General features: G+C 39.8%; 1 protein-coding gene across 9 annotated transcripts in view; it reads left to right on the top strand.

The window, feature by feature from the left end:
- The window catches only part of UBAP2 (ubiquitin associated protein 2), a 126,963-nt gene that overhangs the window by 14,025 nt on the left and 94,783 nt on the right, over window positions 1-18,155 (top strand). For 2 of the 9 annotated variants that reach the window (XM_034664027.1, XM_034664024.1), the window contains exon 1: window positions 8,249-8,308. The exons of the other annotated variants lie outside the window; for them this stretch is intronic. In XM_034664027.1, the coding sequence (XP_034519918.1) occupies window positions 8,305-8,308 (4 nt within the window). In that variant the 5' untranslated portion in view covers window positions 8,249-8,304. Of the gene's footprint in view, window positions 1-8,248; window positions 8,309-18,155 lie in introns of those variants that run through there. 9 annotated transcript variants of the gene reach the window in all.

The raw sequence follows: 18,155 nt of genomic DNA, 5'->3' as shown, positions 1-18,155 counted from the left end.
GTCTGAGAAACCAAAGGAATAAAATTACAAAATGTGTTGAATGCCAGAGACAGGTGAAAGAAGAGAAAAGAAAAAAGATTTGAGAAACCAAAGGAATAAAATTATGAAATGTGTTGAATGCCAGAGACAGGTGAAAGAAGAGAAAAGAAAAAAGATTTGACAGTTAGGTGGAGGTCAGTAGTAACCTGGGGAATAGCATTTTTCCTACTGTTGGAGTGAGAGGGTGAGGGAAGCCAGACTAAAAGTTAAGGAGATGTTTAGTGAGGAAGTGAAGGCAGTGAGTGTAATCTTTTTGAGATATACAGCTTAAATAGTCATTGCTTACAAGATACAACCTGCTGTTTCCCAGAGTGCTTGGATGGTAATTTTTCTAAGCCTTTGTTTTTGAGATTAATGTGGATATAGAGAATAGTTGCGCAGGTGTTTTTTTTTTTTAAGATTTTATTTATTTATGTGACACAGAGACAGTCAGTGAGAGAGAGAACACAGCAGGGGGAGTGGGAGAGGAAGAAGCAGGGTCCCAGCGGAGGAGCCCGATGTGGGACTCGATCCCGACCACGCCCTGAGCCGAAGGCAGATGCTACCCAGGCGCCCCAAGTTGCACAGGTTTTTATACACACGCTTGCGAGAAGGAAAAGGATAGGGTATATTTTCTCAATAGTAGTGGTAGGAGATTTCCTTATTAAGGAATTTCATATTTGGTATTTAAATGAAAACTGAGCCTGGTGTATAACTGACAGGTGTGTGTGTTAACATTTGAATGGATTGCATGACTATATTTTGATAGATACATTCTTTAGGTAACTGACATTTTTAGAAAAGTTGCTTTTGGCATGAGTGAAATGGTAATAAAGTTGCCATTAGAATAAAACAAATACATTTTATTTATTTATTTTTAAAAAGATTTTATTTATTTGACAGAGAGCGTGAGCACAAGCCAGGGGGACCAGCAGGCAGAGGGAGAGGGAGAAGCAGACTTCCCACTCAGCAGGAGAGCCTGATGCGGGTCTCATTCCTGGGACCCTAGGACCATGACCTGAGCTGAAGGCAGATGTTTAACTGTCTGAGCCACCCAGGCACCCCTACATGTTTTTTTTTTTTTTTGTAAGACAAACAAGTCAGACTATATCCTGGATTCATGAGGAAGGTTGGAGAACTGTAATGAAAAACTGTGGGTCTGAAGTACTTAAAAATCAGTATTTATATTTTTGGCTTACAGTAATAGCTAGAGATGATATAGCTTCCTTGGAATGGTTTAATAATGGATACACTGAACTTTTATAAATCAGTTGTGAAATATTTGTATATTGAGTGTTAGATGTTTAAATGGTTCATACAGAGATGTGAAAAATGAGAATAACTTGAAATATTCTTGCTCATCTGTCTTCAGTAAGAATTGGAGATCTGTAAAGTTTTGACTCCTGTGAAAGTATGGTTGGGATGTAATCATTTTTAGCGTAATATCTAATTTACTATATGAGAATGGTTAGTAGAGATGCCACTTTATTCAAAACCAAAACAATAAATTAATGTGAGATATGAACTAAAACTTTCAAGTGATTATGAATTGAACTAGGTAGCATTTTTGAGTATTGTTAGATACGGGATTTCTTGAAGTTCCTTTCACAGCTTGGAGTTTGGAGATTTTCCTGCATTGACCATTGTTACGGTTTTTCTGTGCTTGAAAATAAGGAATGAGTTAAACTGACAGTTTAGGTAATGTTTTGGCTTAGAGTATCAAGAATAAAAGATTCTTGATTTTTGTGACTGGTTGTGGTCAATATGACTTGATTAAAAGAAACATTTGGCTTATTGAACTCCTGTCCCCAAGGATGGTGAGGTCAGTTAGCCTATGGTTTGACACCTTTCTACCCCTTTCTGACTGGGTCTTATGAAGAGGAAATAAGCCAAAAGGAGAAGGCAGCTGTCCTGCATACCCTTTCCCTTGGAAGGCCTTGGGACAGAGCCACTAGTGAGCAGTTAATCTTGTTCTGTTGGATGTGGAGTTGGAGTGGAATGGGAGAATGGGACTGAGGGTGTGAAGACAAAAAATTTATGAAAGCGTGTCTGTCTTGGGGTGCCCGGTTGGCTCAGTTGGTAGAACATGTGAGTTCAAGCCCCATGTTGGGCATGAAGCCTACTAAAAATAAAAAACAAACACGTCTGTCTTTATTACAGACTAAACTATTGTTGTTATTAAGTCTGTCCTGTTCTAATGACTCTTGAGACTTGATTCTCTCCAGAGAGGATAGGTGAGACTAATGCAGCTGAACATGGTTGGGAAAGAGCCACATTAAAGTAGGGTTAGGGCAGGAGAATTTGAGATGGGAGCATTCACTTGACAATTTATTACCATTTTTGGGTTAATACTCAGGAAGTAGGCCTTCTTTCTTTCCTTCCTTTCCTCCCTCCCTGATAAAATGCATGCTGACATAAGTGGATGCTCGCAGGTGGGTAAGGTTGTCTCAATCACTCGAGCTGTGCTAGAAGTCACTATGCAAACTGCTGAAAATCAAGATTTGAGGGCTTAAACTACTCAAGAGCTTGGTGGAAAGCCCCCCTTCCCCAATAAAACCCACCAGTGAGTTAAATAATGCAGGTGATTTATTTTTTAAAAAATTTTTAAAGGATTTATTTATTTATTTATTTAGCATGAGAGGAGAGTGAGAGAATATCAAGCAGACTCCACGCTCAGCATGGAGCCCCACACGGGGCTCAGTGTCAAAATGCCGAAATCACAACCTGAGCAAAAATCAAGAGTCGGATGCTTAACTGACTGAGCCACGCCGGTGCCACAGTGCAGATGATTTTAAAATGAATGACAGTTTGAAACATTGCATTGTCCTTGGGTTCAAAAACTATTTCTGGAAAAAAAAAAAAAACTAATTTTGATAAGTAGCCATACTATGCTGCCCAGAAGTGCAGATACATAAATGGTGCCACTTTAGAGAAAGAGGCCAAGGACAGACAAGACAATGATAGGAATTGATTTATTTAGGAAAGCAAGTTCCTAGGTATATCCTGGAGTTAGAATGGATTCAGACTGGGGCGCCTGGCTGGCTCGGTTGGTAAAGCGTGTGACTCTTGATCTTAGGTCATGAGTTTGAGCCTGATGTTGAGCATAGAGTTTACTTAAAAAACAAAACGAAAAACAAAAAGAATAAATTCAGACTAATTTCCCACATTACTGATCACATGGTTACAATAACTCATGCACAATCAGAAGTTAAATCATGTTTGTCGTACTGTATTTCTCAAGGACAGGAAGTATGTGTTACATTTTAGAAGGCATTTGTATCAAAATGTTGGAACCAAAACCATCCTGGCCCCTAACGAGTTTTCTTTCATAGTCCGATAATACTGGATTCTGCAGCTAAACAGGATAATTGAGGTGCTATAATTACAAGGCTGTCTTGGTTTTACATAGTTGTTTATATCTCAGTGTTCTGTGATAAAAACATGATACAGCCATTTCTACTGGATGACAGTGATGCAAAACAAATAGAAAACGCTGAAAGTATACTCACTAGACTATTAGCTAGATTTAGTAGTTTTTAGTTTTTATTTACTTTTAAGGTTTTATTCATTTTGAGAATGCGTGCGTGTGTGCATGCACAAGCTGAGGGGGGAGTGTGGTGGGGCACAGAGACAAGCAGACTCCCCACTGAGCAGGGAGCCCAGTCTGGGGCACGTGGCTGAATCATTCAGTGGAGTGTGGGACTCTTGATCTCAGGGTCATGGGTTTGAGCCCCGCATTGAGGGTAGAGATTGCTTAAAAGAATAAAACACACAAACTTGTCTTTCTAAACATAATTTCTGATTTTGTAAGTCTGGGATGATCTTGAGAATTTGCATTTGTGATGTTCCTCTTGTCTTAACATCACACTTTGAGGACCACTAATTCCCAGAGTAGTAGTTTGACATCCCAGTTGCACATTATAAGCTTGGAAAGATTTTTTTTAAGATTGATTTATTTGAGAGAGAGAGAATGTGAGAGAGAGCACAAACAAGGGGAAGGGGGAGAGGGAGAAGCAGACACCCCACTGAGCAGGGAGCCTGATCCTAGGACCTGAGCCCAAGGCAGACATTTAACCGACTGAGCCACCCAGGTGCCCCAAGGTTTTTTTTTTTTTTTTAAGATTTTATTTTTAAGTAATCTCTTTTTGTTTTTAAATTTTTAAAAAGATTTTACTTATTTGACAGAGAGAGAGAGAGCACAAGCAGGGGGAGAGGTAGGCAGAGGCAGAGGGAGAGGGAGAAGCAGGCTCTCCACAGAGCAGGGAGCCAGATGTGGGAACTCGATCCCAGGATTCTGGGATCATGACCCGAGCTGAAGTCAGTGGCTCAACCGTCTGAGCCACCCAGGTGCCCCTATTTTTAAGTAATCTGTATAACCCAATGTGGGGCTCGAACTCAAATCCTGAGATCAATAGTTGAATGTTCTCCTGAGTGAGCCAGCCAGGCACGCCTGAAAAGTTTTTTTTTAAGATTTTATTTATTTGACAGAGATGGAGTGAGCACAAGCAGGGGGAGCAGCAGAGGGAGAGGGAGAAGCAGGCTCCCTGCTGTGCAGGGTACCCAATGTGGGGACTCCATTCCAGGACCCTGCGATCATGACCTGAGCTGAAGGCAGACACTTAACTGACTGAGCCACCCAGGCATCTGTTTTTTGTTTTTTTTTTAAGATTCAGGGTTTGAATTCACAACTCTGAGATCAAGAGTCACATATTCTACCGAGTGAGCCAGCCAGGCACCCCTGAAAAAAATGTTTTTTAATTGAGATAAAAGTCATATACCATAAAATTCATCCTTTATAGTTCAATGGTTTTTTAGTATATTTATGAGGTTGTGCAAGCATCTCTTTCTAGAACATTTTCCTCACCCCAAAAAGAAACCCATACCCATTAACAATCACTGCTTATTCTTCCCTGCTCCTAACCCCTGGTAATCACTAATTTACTTTTGTCTCTGGATTTGCCTATTCTGGACATGACATTTAAATGGAAAAATTCTCTCTCTCTGGTCTTTTTCTGTCACCCTTTTTTCAAAGTTCGTCCATGTTATTGCATGTATTGGAACTTTATTCCTTTATTTATTTTATTTTTTAAAGATTTTATTTATTTATTTGACAGAGCACAAGAAGGGCAGCAGAGGGAGAGGAAGAAGCAGGCTACCTGCTGAGCAAGGAGCTGGATGTGGGACTTGATCCCAGGACCCTGAGATTATGACCTGAGCGGAAGGCAGATGCTTAACCAATTGAGCCACCCAGACTCCCCTTAATTTCATTTTTAAAGTGGGCTCTGCACCCACTTTGGGGCTTGAATCCATGACCATAAGATCAGGAATTGCATGCTCCATTGACTGAACCAGGCTGACACTCCATAACTCTCTTCCTTTTAGTACTTGAATAATACTATATTGTATGGTTACACCTCATTTTGTTTATTCATCAGTTAATGGGCATTTGGGTTGTTTCTGCTTTTTGTCATAATGCTGCTGTGAACATTCGTGTGCATATTTCTGGGCAAACATATGTTTTCAGTTCTCTTGGGTATGTACCTAGAAGTGGAATTGCTTGGTCATATGGTAACTCTAACTTTCTAGGAACTACTGGGAGAACTTTAAAAGAGAATATTGAGGGGCGCCTGGGTGGCACAGTGGTTAGGCGTCTGCCTTCGGCTCAGGGTGTGATCCCGGCGTTATGGGATCGAGCCCCACATCAGGCTCCTCTGCTATGAGCCTGCTTCTTCCTCTCCCACTCCCCCTGCTTGTGTTTCCTCTCTCGCTGGCTGTCTCTATCTCTGTCAAATAAATAAAAATAAAATCTTTAAAAAAATAAAAATAAAAGAGATATTGATATCTGGGTCCTGTTTTGAGTGGCTCTGATTTTAATAGGACCTGGTTTCTTGCTTGCTTGCTTTCTTTAATTTTAATTTTTTATTTATTTGATTTCATTTTTTAGAAGTTGCCCGAGTGATTATACGGTGCAGCCAGGGATGGTGAAGAATAGTAATCCAGTATTCAAGATTCTTAAACTTTCTTTGATAATGAGAAATTGCTCATGCTTCTGGAGATACTCCTGTTAACATTTGGACATGGGTAGAATGGCATATTTAGCTAATGAGTATACTGGCAAACCTGAGTTGAGACTTTCTAGTGTTCCATGGAGTTGCAGTTTTTCTGGGCTCCTCCTTAACTTGTTTTGCCATTCCCCTGGTTCTTCAGGGGCACTGTGCAACTACAGGATCAGAAATGGTAAGAGGTAATAGCATCCAGTAATTCCTTGTTGCTAGAGCCTATGAGGAACTTGGAAGTTTTCAGAAATGGAAATTGAAAGCAGAAAGCTGACTGTAGGTGTGCCCTTGTATATGTGGGTAAGGTACAAACTGGTGTGTGTGTGTGTGTGTGTGTGTGTGTGTGTGTGTGTGTGTGTGTGTGTAGGGGGAAGACCAGAGAATAATACATAAGGTGGACAGAATCTGATATAAGTAGAGCAAGATAATAGTGATTTTGTATGTATCTCTGTTAAATAAGAATTACTACTGGATTTTTGAGGAAGGCATTATTAATATTTTGTCCTGGTAAAGGGATGATTTATAGAAATTCCATTTTAATCTGGTTACACTCTTATAATTAAAAAATTTTTTACTTTATAAATAGACCCTTTTCTCCCTTGGCTGTGGAGTAGTAACCCTCTAAAGGAAGGTATCATCTTGGTATTTGTGGGGTGCTTGTTTGAATGTAATGTAAATTAAGAGTATAGTATTTTTTTTTTTTAAGAGTATACTATTCTTATAACCTAATAGGTCTTGTGAGATCCTATGTAGTATAGCACAAAGGGCTATTAAAAGAAGGGGTTAGGGGCGCCTGGGTGGCTAGTCGTTAGGCATCTGCCTTCGGCTCAGGGCATGATCCCGGTGTTATGGGATCGAGCCCCACATCAGGCTCCTCTGCTGGGAGCCTGCTTCTTCCTCTCCCACGCCCCCTCCTTGTGTTCCCTCTCTCGCTGGCTGTCTCTCTCTCTGTCAAATAAATAAATAAAATCTTAAAAAAAAAGGTTAAGACTGGTCATGAATAATCAGAGGCTCTTCTTTTTTTTTTTTTTTAATAGTGAGTGAGTGAGAGGACAAGAGTGGGGTGAGGAGCAGAGGGAGAAGCAGACCCCACTGAGCAGGGAGCCTGATGTAAGGCTTGATCTCAGGACTCAGGGATCATGACCCGAGCCAAATGCAGCCATTCAACTGACTGAGCCACCCAGGCACCCCAATCAGAGACTTTTCAAGGGATAGTAATAACGTAGCTGCTGAGCAGGGTTCTGGCTAAAAGACAGGGTTTAGAGCCAAGAAATAAGCAGCATAGGAATGGGATAGCTATATGGAAGCAGAGATAGATAAAATTACTTTTTCCTCCCTGACCTTAGGTAACCTGAAAGAGGAAATATGACTTAAATAATTTTTGATGTGCTGTGGTGTTCAGAGTTCACAAGCACTTATCTTTTCCATGGGCAGATTATATGCACAGAATAGCAGATAATGTTGCGCTCCTCTTTCAGTGGAGCTTGGGTGTAGGGGAGTTAACCTTGTTCACCAGCTGCTTGAGGCTTGACCCTGCCCTCAGCAGCTGTGGAGAGTAAAAGTATCAGCTTGGTCAGCTCCTGGCTTGTAGGGCACAAGCAGTTTAGTTGCGTGGAGTTGGGTCTTATACTAGAGTGTTGGCATCCTAGCCTGCCTTGCTGTCTCCTGGGTTGGGGATGTAGAGTTCCTTTTGTTGGCTGTTCTGGGCCTCCCAAATCATTCGAAATTCTTTTTTTTTTTTTTTTTTTTAAAGGATCTCTACACCCAACGTAGGGCTTGAACTCACAACCCTAAGTTCAAGAGTCACATGCTCTACTGACTGAATGAGCCGGGCACCCCAAAATACATTTTTAAAGTTTATTACTGTTTTGTTTTTTTTTCAAGTAGTAGCTACATCCAACATGGGGCTCAAACTCAGGACCCTGAAATCAAGAGTCCCGTGCTCTCCTGAATGAGCCATCCAGGCATCCCCTTGAAGTTCTCAATATAAACTAGTTCTATTCTTATAGGAGTGAATAAATGAATTTCCTTTGTGAGAAAAAGTTTAGAATAGGTATTTTCTCTTTTTGTTTAATGGGTCTTTTCCTTTCTTTTCTTTTCTTTTCTTTTTAAGTAGGCTCCACACCCAGCATGGAGCCAGCGCTGGGCTTGAACTCACAACCCTGTGGTCAAGACTTGGGCTGAGATCAGGAGTCGGACACTTAACTGACTGAGCCACCTAGGCACCCCAATGGGTAATTTTCTTTTTTTTTTTTTTTTTTTAAGATTTTATTTATTTATTTGACAGAGATAGAGACAGCCAGCGAGAGAGGGAACACAAGCAGGGGGAGTGGGAGAGGAAGAAGCAGGCTCATAGTAGAGGAGCCTGATGTGGGGCTCGATCCTATAACGCCGGGATCACGCCCTGAGCCGAAGGCAGACGCTTAACCGCTGTGCCACCCAGGCGCCCCTCAATGGGTATTTTCTTAGTAAGAAAAGCAAGAACACAAATTGGAAGTTAAATACAAATAATGAAACAGAACTGATAACAAAAACGTTAACAATACAGAGCCAAGGGAGCACCTGTGGGTATCTGAAAGCTGGGAAGATAGGTGAGATACTGACCCAGAACCAGATCTGTCATATCACATATGAGGTAGTAGGTGATGCTGACAGTAGTTACAGTGCTTTAAAGAAGAGGAAGCTGAGTTGGAGTCTTATATATCTACAATTGAAAGATTAGCTTTGCAGCACAGCGTCGTGATTAAGAGCACAGAGTGTGGAGTTAGATGGCCTGGGTTTGAATCTTGGCTTTACCACTGGCTAGCTGTGAATCTGTGTTTTCTCTGTTTCCTGTCTGTAAAATGGGAGTAATAATTAGTATGTACCTCAGTGTCGTTGGGAAGGTTAATGACTTAATACTGCATATATAAAGCACTTCAGTAATATCTGGCACATAGTAAACAGTATGTGTTTGCTGCTGTTACTATTTTACTTAAAGGTTTTTGGGCTTTTGAGGATGAGTGAATGAATCAAATTTTCATATAGATGAAGGACCCCTGTTCTTGCCATCTAAGATAGTCCCAGCCACCACTGGTCTCAGGACTGAGTGAACAGCATCTCTGAACGTCCTTGATGGGGACTTGATTCTTTTTTTTTTTTTTTTTTAAAGATTTTATTTATTTATTCGACAGAGATAGAGACAGCCAGTGAGAGAGGGAACACAAGCAGGGGGAGTGGGAGAGGAAGAAGCAGGCTCATAGCAGAGGAGCCTGACGTGGGGCTCGATCCCATAACGCCGGGATCACGCCCTGAGCCGAAGGCAGACGCTTAACCGCTGTGCCACCCAGGCGCCCCGGGACTTGATTCTTGAACACAAATTTAGTGGTTGAGCCCTTAGCTGACTAATTCATGTTGTCTTTGAAAAAGAGACATTCATCTTGCTGTTTCTGGAATGTAGATTTTTTTTTTTTTTTTTTTTTTTTGCAGTAGATGAGATACCCCAGGCCATTGTGTGAGCCTTCTGGTTTTAGAGCTGTCTTCCATTGCTGACAGTTGATAATACTATCTTAAATAAAGCACTTTTTGCTTTCAGCAAAATCTTCATAGTTCTCAGTACGTTATCAAAAAGTGTTCTGTAATTTTTTAGAATGATCAAATGTGCCCTTGCTTTTCTTTTCTTTTTTTTTTCTTTTTTTTTTTCTCCCCTTCTTCTTTTAGGGTATGATATTACATGGTTTTTGGATAATTTTCTACCCACCCACTCACCCCCCCTTTTTTTGGCTTAAAGTTAAGAGTCCTTTTAGGATGAATTTGTGGTATTATTTAAGCTTCAGTGGAAGTGCAAGTGGCTGTTGTTAACCATTTTCAGTTCATTCTAAACTCTAGAATCACTTTAAAATGCCACTGTTTCACTGAGGTACCTTATCTTTTAAAAAAGTCCTTGAAAAAAATAGCAGTTAATAAAGCATTTTCTAAAAATATCCGTTCTACAGAGGAAGTCTGTAGTTTAATCAAGTTAGTTTGTTCTCCTGGCTTACTTTCCTTATATAACAAGTAATTTAGACTCTTCCTACACTTGAGATAATCTAGGAAGCTTTATATGGTATTTTTCTGGCAGTGTTTTTATAGAGGTTAAACATGTAGCAGTTCGTACCTGCTGTTAATCTATCCCATCTTTAATTTACTTGGGATGAAGCAAAGTAAATAAGGGTTTTAAAATTCTATTGGATAGATTGAAATAACCTGGTGTTTCCTTCACTTCAAGAACCTGAGAGATGTATGTTTGAGCTTCTACTGGATTATTTTTAGAATCTCTTGCCCTTGTCTGTTTCTATTCTAAGAATTCTCTTGGAACCTGTTTGAGGGTAGTAGTTCTTGTGGGTGGAGAGTGGTAGAGGGGATGGAACACAAGTGTAAACTGGATTCCTTTGGTCTGGCAACTGGGTGCTTATTGCAGAAGCATTCCTATTTACTACACATAACTCTGTGTCCAGAAGAAAGGGCATAGAATTTCCCCATGTGACAGTATGTTAAAGTTCTGGCTTTTTATAGTCTAGTTTCCTTGCCTTATTCATTTTGTAATTCATTGGTGGTAACAGTTTTTAAGGGTGGTGATCATTATTTTGATAACTTTGCTTTTATTTTGATTTGTGAATTCACTGTCTCCAGAAGTTTTATATAAAGTGAGTATAAGAAAGTTTGTTGAATCATAACATCCTGTTAATATATTTTCTGGCCTCTTTTTTCCTCTTTTAAAAACGATTTTATTATTTGAGAGAGAGAGAGAAGAGATTGTGTGTGCACAAGCAGGGGAGAGGGAGAAGCAGACTCCTCTGCTGAGGAGGGAGCCCAACTCCAGGCTCAATCCCAGGACCCTGGGATCATGACCTGAGCTGAAGGCAGATGCCCGACCGACTGAGCCACCCAGGTGTGCCCCCTGGGCTCTGTTTCTCCATGGGATTTTATGGGATTTTAGTAGTACTTTTCTTTCCCTCTGTGCTTGCTCTGTAAACTCCCAGTTTTATCTTTGGAGGTTTTTTGCTGGACATCTGAAGCATTAAATAAGATTTTTTTAAATTTGCATTTTCAGAAGTAAGTTATACCCAATGTGGTGTTGAACTCATGACCCTGAGATCAAGAGTAGCGTGCTCTACCGACTGAGCCAGCCAGGTGCCCCAAGACTTTATTTTTATTTATTTTTTATTTTAAAAAGATTTTATTTATTTGTCAGAGACAGCACAAGACTTTTTTTAAAGATTTATTTATTGGAGAGTGTGAGCAAGCAGGGGAGGGGTCAAGGGGGAGAGAGAGAATCTCAAGCAGACTCCCTACTGAGCACAGAGCCTGATGCAGGGCTCAGTCTCAGGACCCTGAGATCATGACCTGAGCTGAAATCAAGAGTTGGGCGCTTGGGTCGTGTGGGTGGGTTAGTCAGTTAAGTGTCTGCCTTTGGCTTGGGTCATGATCCCAGGGTCCTGGGATTGAGTCCCACATTGGGCTCCTTGCTCAGTGGAAAGCCTGCTTCTCCCTCTGCCCGCTGTTTTCCCTGCCTTTGCATGCTCTCTCTCTCTCAGACATAATAAGTAAGTAAAATCTTAAAGAAAAAAAAACCCAAAACAGTTGGACACTTAACCGACTGAGCCACCCAGGCGCCTCAGACTTTTTTTATGAACAAGAATACAGCCATTCTGACATTTCAGTGTTAGTGTCGATTGCCATATTCATAGAAATACGAATTTGTTTAAGCATCCTTAGAAGCATGCGCTGGTTCCATCATTTTTTTCTTTTAAGTTTTTGGAAAGATTGAATTTGTAATGTTTATGCCAAAAGTCTTCTGTAGTAACAGTTTATATATATATATATATAACCCGGAGTAGTAAACCTTAATTAAAAGAGAAAAATGGTTATTTTCAAACAACAGTATGTAAACATAAAGTAAGCAATGTGCTTTTCATGTTTCACAAAGCAATATAATTCTGGTTCAGCCATGGAACTGGGGACATTATTTATAGCCTAATCACATACATCGAATGTAGATTGAGTATTGATGATTGGAATGGAGATATAATGTCTTAATGTTTATACTGAGGCACTGAATTAGTAAAATTGTAATAGTTTGAAACATAAAAAAAGTATATGGTTTTCTTGATTGACAAATGAGGATTCAGGTACATTATATCAAATGTTTGGCTGTAATAGCAAGGCTGTTAAGATTTAAAGTCTTTTTTTGGTAAGTCAAAAAATTCAATCTTAGCATCCATTCAGTTTAGCTTAAGTTTATTTCTGTACATGCAGATTTTTATCACCAGATGGCACTCCTGTAAGAAGAAATTGTCATTTTGTTAATGTACCTAGTTTATTTTCATAAATGAGAGCATACAGGAATAAGTAGTTCAAAAGATGAATGAGAAAAGGTTCACATAATTCAGTAGAATAGCAACTGTTTGGAAATCTGTAAGTAAACTAAAAACGACTTTTTTTTTTTTTTTAAGTTTTACTCTGGGAACACCACTCAGATTTTGATTGGATGTTTAACTTTAGATACTTAAGATAGAATTAAATAGTGCTCAGAGGTGATTTTAGAAATAATCAAGTAATCCCTTTATTTCAGAACTATATATATATATATAAATTAAATATTTTATTTATTTGTAAGAGCACAAGCAGGGGGAGATGGAGGCAGAGGGAGAAGCAGGCTCCTTGCTGAGCAAGGAGCCCGTTGAGGTCTTGATCCCAGGACCCTGAGATTGTGACCTGAGCTGAAGGTAAATGCTTAACTGACTGAGCCACCGAGGTGTCCCAGAAATACTAATATGTTTTAACATGTGTTGGTACTTTATAGTTAAAAAGTGTATTTGTTCATATGTATTTATTCATATTGGAGAACACTAAACTCAGAGAAAGCTCTAAAAATAATCATGGCAAAACAGTTAACCTTGTTCCATGTAACACAACCAAAACAATAAACCCAAACCAGCAAAATATCAAAATGGTTAAACTCAGAAAAAAGAATCAAAATGTGTACTGATACTGACTTAGAGGCAGAGTCAAATACAGCAAGTTTTGGGGCACCTGGGTGGCTCAGTCGGTTAAGTGTCTGACTCTTGATTTTGGCTCAGGTCATGATCTGAGGGTTGTGGGGAGTCTGCTTGAGATGCTCTCCCTCTCCCGCCCCCCCCCGCCATGCACATGTGCACGCACTTTCTCTCTCAAATAGTAAATGTTAAAAAAAAAAAAAACCCAAATATACTAAGTTTTAAATCAGCATATTTGGCATGTGAGATATTCTGGTTAATTGGTTATTTGCTATTATAGTTTATGTGAAAGGCAGTGTAGTAATATGTCTGTGGACTTTATCTAGCATTCCAGTTAACAGAGGACCTCTTGAGAAAATAAGTAAATAAAATTAGGTTAGCTAACTTAGAAAAATCTTGTCAGACCTTTTCTAGCTAAAATAGTTTTCAGAAACATAATTTTCCTTTTGGATGCCTGAATTCATATACTGAATTTCAGTTAGTCTCCTCTGTTTTAAGAGGTGGAAAAGATATCTAGAAATGCTGGTATAGTGTCATTTCATTAGCCTGAGATGTATAAGATTTATAAATAGGGGAACATTGTTCCACACCATATGAATGCTTGCTTTGAGGTCTCTATAACTGATTGTTCTAGAAAATAGAATTCTATTTATTGTTCTTTTTGGAGTCATTGGCTGTGCTATGATTTGTTCTTTCTCAGGTCATTCTTAATTTCTAAAAGTTACCAGCTTCTATAGCATGTCATTTCAACACACTTGTCAAATGTATCTTGTATTGGTAGCTACTGAGTAATGAAAGAAAACAGTAAATTTCTGATCTTGTTTATGATATTATGATTAGGAAGGCAAGTTAAGTTTAGGAAAAAATAGAGAGTAAACTAAAATATGAATTGTATATAAGTACTGTTGTATTTAAAGGAAAGTAATATATTAAAAGCACTGGAAATACAATTCTAGAAATCTGTAACCTGTTTTGGAATTTTTTTTTTTTAAAGATTTTATTTATTCGACAGAGATAAAGATAGCCAGCGAGAGAGGGAACACAAGCAGGGGGAGTGGGAGAGGAAGAAGCAGGCTCACAGTGGTGGAGCCCGATGTGGGACTCGATCCCATAACATTGGGATCACGCCCTGAGCCGAAGGCAGACGCTTAACCACTGTGCCACCCAGGCGCCCCATTTTTGGAATATTTTAAATGGACTTTGTTAAAAACTTAAGGGCTTGTTAGTGTGATCTATCCTATTTGAATTATTTGCCTTAATACTTCTGGGTCACTAGGCCAGAAATAAAAATGATCATGAAACTTTGTATTTTAATTTTGCATGTTTGTTAATTAGGGCAGATTGTTCTTTTCTCATTCACTGTTCTTCAAGTATACATTACTTTAAATTTTTATTAAATATTGAGTATACAGAATAGAGTACTTAATCTTAGATATTGCTGATTGTAACATGTATTGACTTAAGAGATTTTATGTGAGGAAGTGTATAATCAATGATCAATATTTACAAAATATATAAATATGAAGAACAAAAAAAATATTCAGAAAGAAAAAAATCATTATCTTTTGAAACTCATGGTCTGCTACTTCCCAGTACCCAACTTGTGAATTAGGTAAAGTGAACCCCTATTCAGAATTTTGAGTTTATTCTTTCCTTGCTTTTCCTTATAATTTTAACACCTTTTTACAAATAAAAGTTTATGATATATTGTTTTCTTGAATATTAAAGCAATGTAACCGTAGTATGTATATTCCTCAGTGTGTTTTCTTTTTTTTTTTTTTTTAAATATTTTATTTATTTATTTGACAGAGAGAGAGACAGCCAGTGAGAGAGGGAACACAAGCAGGGGGAGTGGGAGAGGAAGAAGCAGGCTCATAGTGGAGGAGCCTGATGTGGGGCTCGATCCCATAACACCGGGGTCACGCCCTGAGCTGAAGGCAGATGCTTAACCGCTGTGCCACCCAGGCGCCCCTTCAGTGTGTTTTCTTTCTCAATTTCCCATAGAGTATGTTATTGAGACTCAATCAACATGTATATGGCTATTATCCATTTTCATTGCTTTATAGCTTTATAGCATTCCTTGGTAGGAATATATTGAAAACGGTGTTTGGTTTGTTGCCTTGAGCATACTAGTTACATGTTTTTTAGTACAGATGTGGTAGAGGTATATATATCTTGGAAAGGGGATATGCCAAGAAGTGGAATTACTAAATCATAGGGTATATACATGTTTACCTTTTTTTTTTTTTTAAAGATTTTATTTATTTATTTGACAGAGAGACAGCCAGTGAGAGAGGGAACACAAGCAGGGGGAATGGGAGAGGGAGAAGCAGGCTCCCAGCAGAGGAGCCTGATGTGGGGCTCCATCCCAGAACGTCGGGATCATGCCGAGCCAAAGGCAGACGCCCAACGACTGAGCCACCCAGGTGCCCCTATACATGTTTACCTTTATTAGATAATACCAGATTGTTATACCAAGGGGGACTCGAACTCAGAACCCTCACATCAAGAGTCACATACCCTTCTGACTGAGCCACACAGGTGCCCCTAAATTGCCTTTTTTTTAAAAATTTTTTTTAATTTGAGAGAGAGCAAGTACAAGTGGGGGGAGGGGCAGAGGGCAGACTCCCCACTTAGTGTGGAGCCCAATGTGGGACTCCATCCCAGGACCCTGAGATCATGACCTCAGCTGAAGTCAGATTCCTAACTGACTTAGCCAGTTACAAGTCAGTCACAACTGACTTGTAAATTGGCTTTTTAAAATTTAATTTAATTTAATTTTTAAATAATCTCTATACCCAAGGTCACGCTCAAACTCAAAACCCTGAGATCAAGAGTTGCGTACTCCTTTGGCTGAGCCAGCCAGGTGCCCCTAAAATTGTCTTTTTAATGTATGGTCTGATAAAAAATAAATTAAAAAAAAAAGTATAATCAACCACTTCTTTCAACCTCACTTTTTTTTTTTTTTAATTTTATTTATTTATTTGGCGGCAGCGGGGGGGATATAAGCAGGGGGAGTAGGCGGGGCCCCTGGAATCATGACCTGAGGAGAAGGCAGATGCTTAACAACTGAGCTACCTGGGCAACCCTCAACCTGACTTCTTTAAAAGTTTACCTTTTCTCATCACATGTACTGCCATCTCTATTAGGAATTATATCTGTATGTGTGGGTCTCTTTCTGGGCTTCTTGTTTGACCCATTGGCCAGTTTTTCTTTCCCTTTACCGTTGTTGTTCTCTTGTAATTACTGTAGTGTTATAATCCTTTTTTTTTTTTTTAAAGATTTTATTTATTTATTCGACAGAGATAGAGACAGCCAGTGAGAGAGGGAACAGAAGCAGGGGGAGTGGGAGAGGAAGAAGCAGGCTCCTAGCAGAGGAGCCTGACGTGGGGCTCGATCCCATAACACCAGGATCACGCCCTGAGCGGAAGGCAGACGCTTAACTGCTGTGCCACCCAGGCACCCCTAGTGTTATAATCCTTGATACTGGTGAGGTACGTCCTGTGTCTCGGTTTTTTGGTTTTGTTTCCTTTTGGAGGAGTATCCTGACTGTTGTTGACTATTTGCTCCCCATGTCAATTTGGAGTCAGCTAGTCAGGTTTTAGACAATAAAACCTTATTAGAGGGGCACCTGACTGGCTCAGAGGAATGTGTGGCTCTTGATCTCCAGGTTGTGAGTTTGAGCCCCATGTTTGGTGTAGAGATTACTAAAAAAAGTAAATTAAAAAAAAAACCCACAACATTGTTAGAATTTTGATGGGAATTAAGTTAAATCTGTAGTTGAGGGAGAATTATCACTCTTACTGAGTGAACCTTTTAAAACGTGTTGGAACAGGTGTGCCTATGTGCCTCAGTATGCTAAGCGTCTGCCTTTGGCTGTGGTTATGCCCCAGGGTCCCGGGATCAAGCTCTGCATCAGGCTTCCTGCTCAGTTGGGAACCTGCTTTTCCCTACCCCTCTGCCTGCTGCTTCCTCTGCTTGTGCTCTCTTTCTGTCAAATAAATGAATAAAATCTTTATTTTATTTATTTTTATTTTTTTATTTTTATTTTTATTTTTTTTTAAAGATTTTATTTATTTATTTGACAGAGATAGAGACAGCCAGCGAGAGAGGGAACACAAGCAGGGGGAGTGGGAGAGGAAGAAGCAGGCTCACAGCAGAGGAGCCTGATGTGGGGCTCGATCCCATAACGCTGGGATCACGCCCTGAGCTGAAGGCAGACGCTTAACCGCTGTGCCACCCAGGCGCCCCTATTTTATTTATTTTTAAAAAGGGTTAGAAAACTTTTTCTCTTAAGGGCTAGGTAGTCAATATTTTCTGCCTTGCTTGTGTTATGACTATACAGTACTGCCATCGTAGTGCAAAAGTAGTCATAGACAGTTTCGTAGAAATGGACTTTTTTCCATTAGTTGGCATTTAGGTACATATACTTAATTTTTGCCCATTGGTTTTTCTTTTTGTGTGTGTGTCTAGAAGTTTTGCTACAAGCTATAGCACAGAATTTTGAGGGGTTGAGCCAACTCATACATTGTTTGCTTGTTTATTTTGAGGGATATTTTGTCCATGCTTCTGTATAAATGGGGATGGCAATAATAATCTTTTTAAAAAAGATTTATTATTTTATTTTATTTGAAAGATTTTATTTAATTTGCAAGAGAGGGAGGGAGTGCATGCGAGCATGAGTGGGGGGAGGGGCAGAGGGAGAAGCAGACTCCCTGCTGAGCAGGGAGCCCTCTGCTGAACTTGATCCCTGAACCCTGGGATCGTGACCTGAGCTGAAAGCAGACACCTAACTGACTGAGCCACCCAGGCACCCAAGATTTATTTATTATTTTTGAAAGAGAGAGAGAGAAAGAGAGTACATGAGTGTGCTCGATAGTGGGGAGGGGCAGAGGGAGAGGGGGAGGCATATCCCAAGCAGGCTGCACATTCAGCGTAGAGCCTGATACGGCCAGTATCACGACTCTGAGATCATGAGCTGAAACCAAGAGTGGGACACCCAACCAACTGAGCCACCCTGGTGCCGCAGTATGTATTCCTTAAGACTTTTGAGGTATGCAGTAAG

The sequence above is a fragment of the Ailuropoda melanoleuca genome, chromosome 7 (assembly GCF_002007445.2).
Source record: "Ailuropoda melanoleuca isolate Jingjing chromosome 7, ASM200744v2, whole genome shotgun sequence".
NCBI lineage: Eukaryota > Metazoa > Chordata > Mammalia > Carnivora > Ursidae > Ailuropoda > Ailuropoda melanoleuca.
This window is presented reverse-complemented; position numbering and strand designations above follow the sequence as displayed.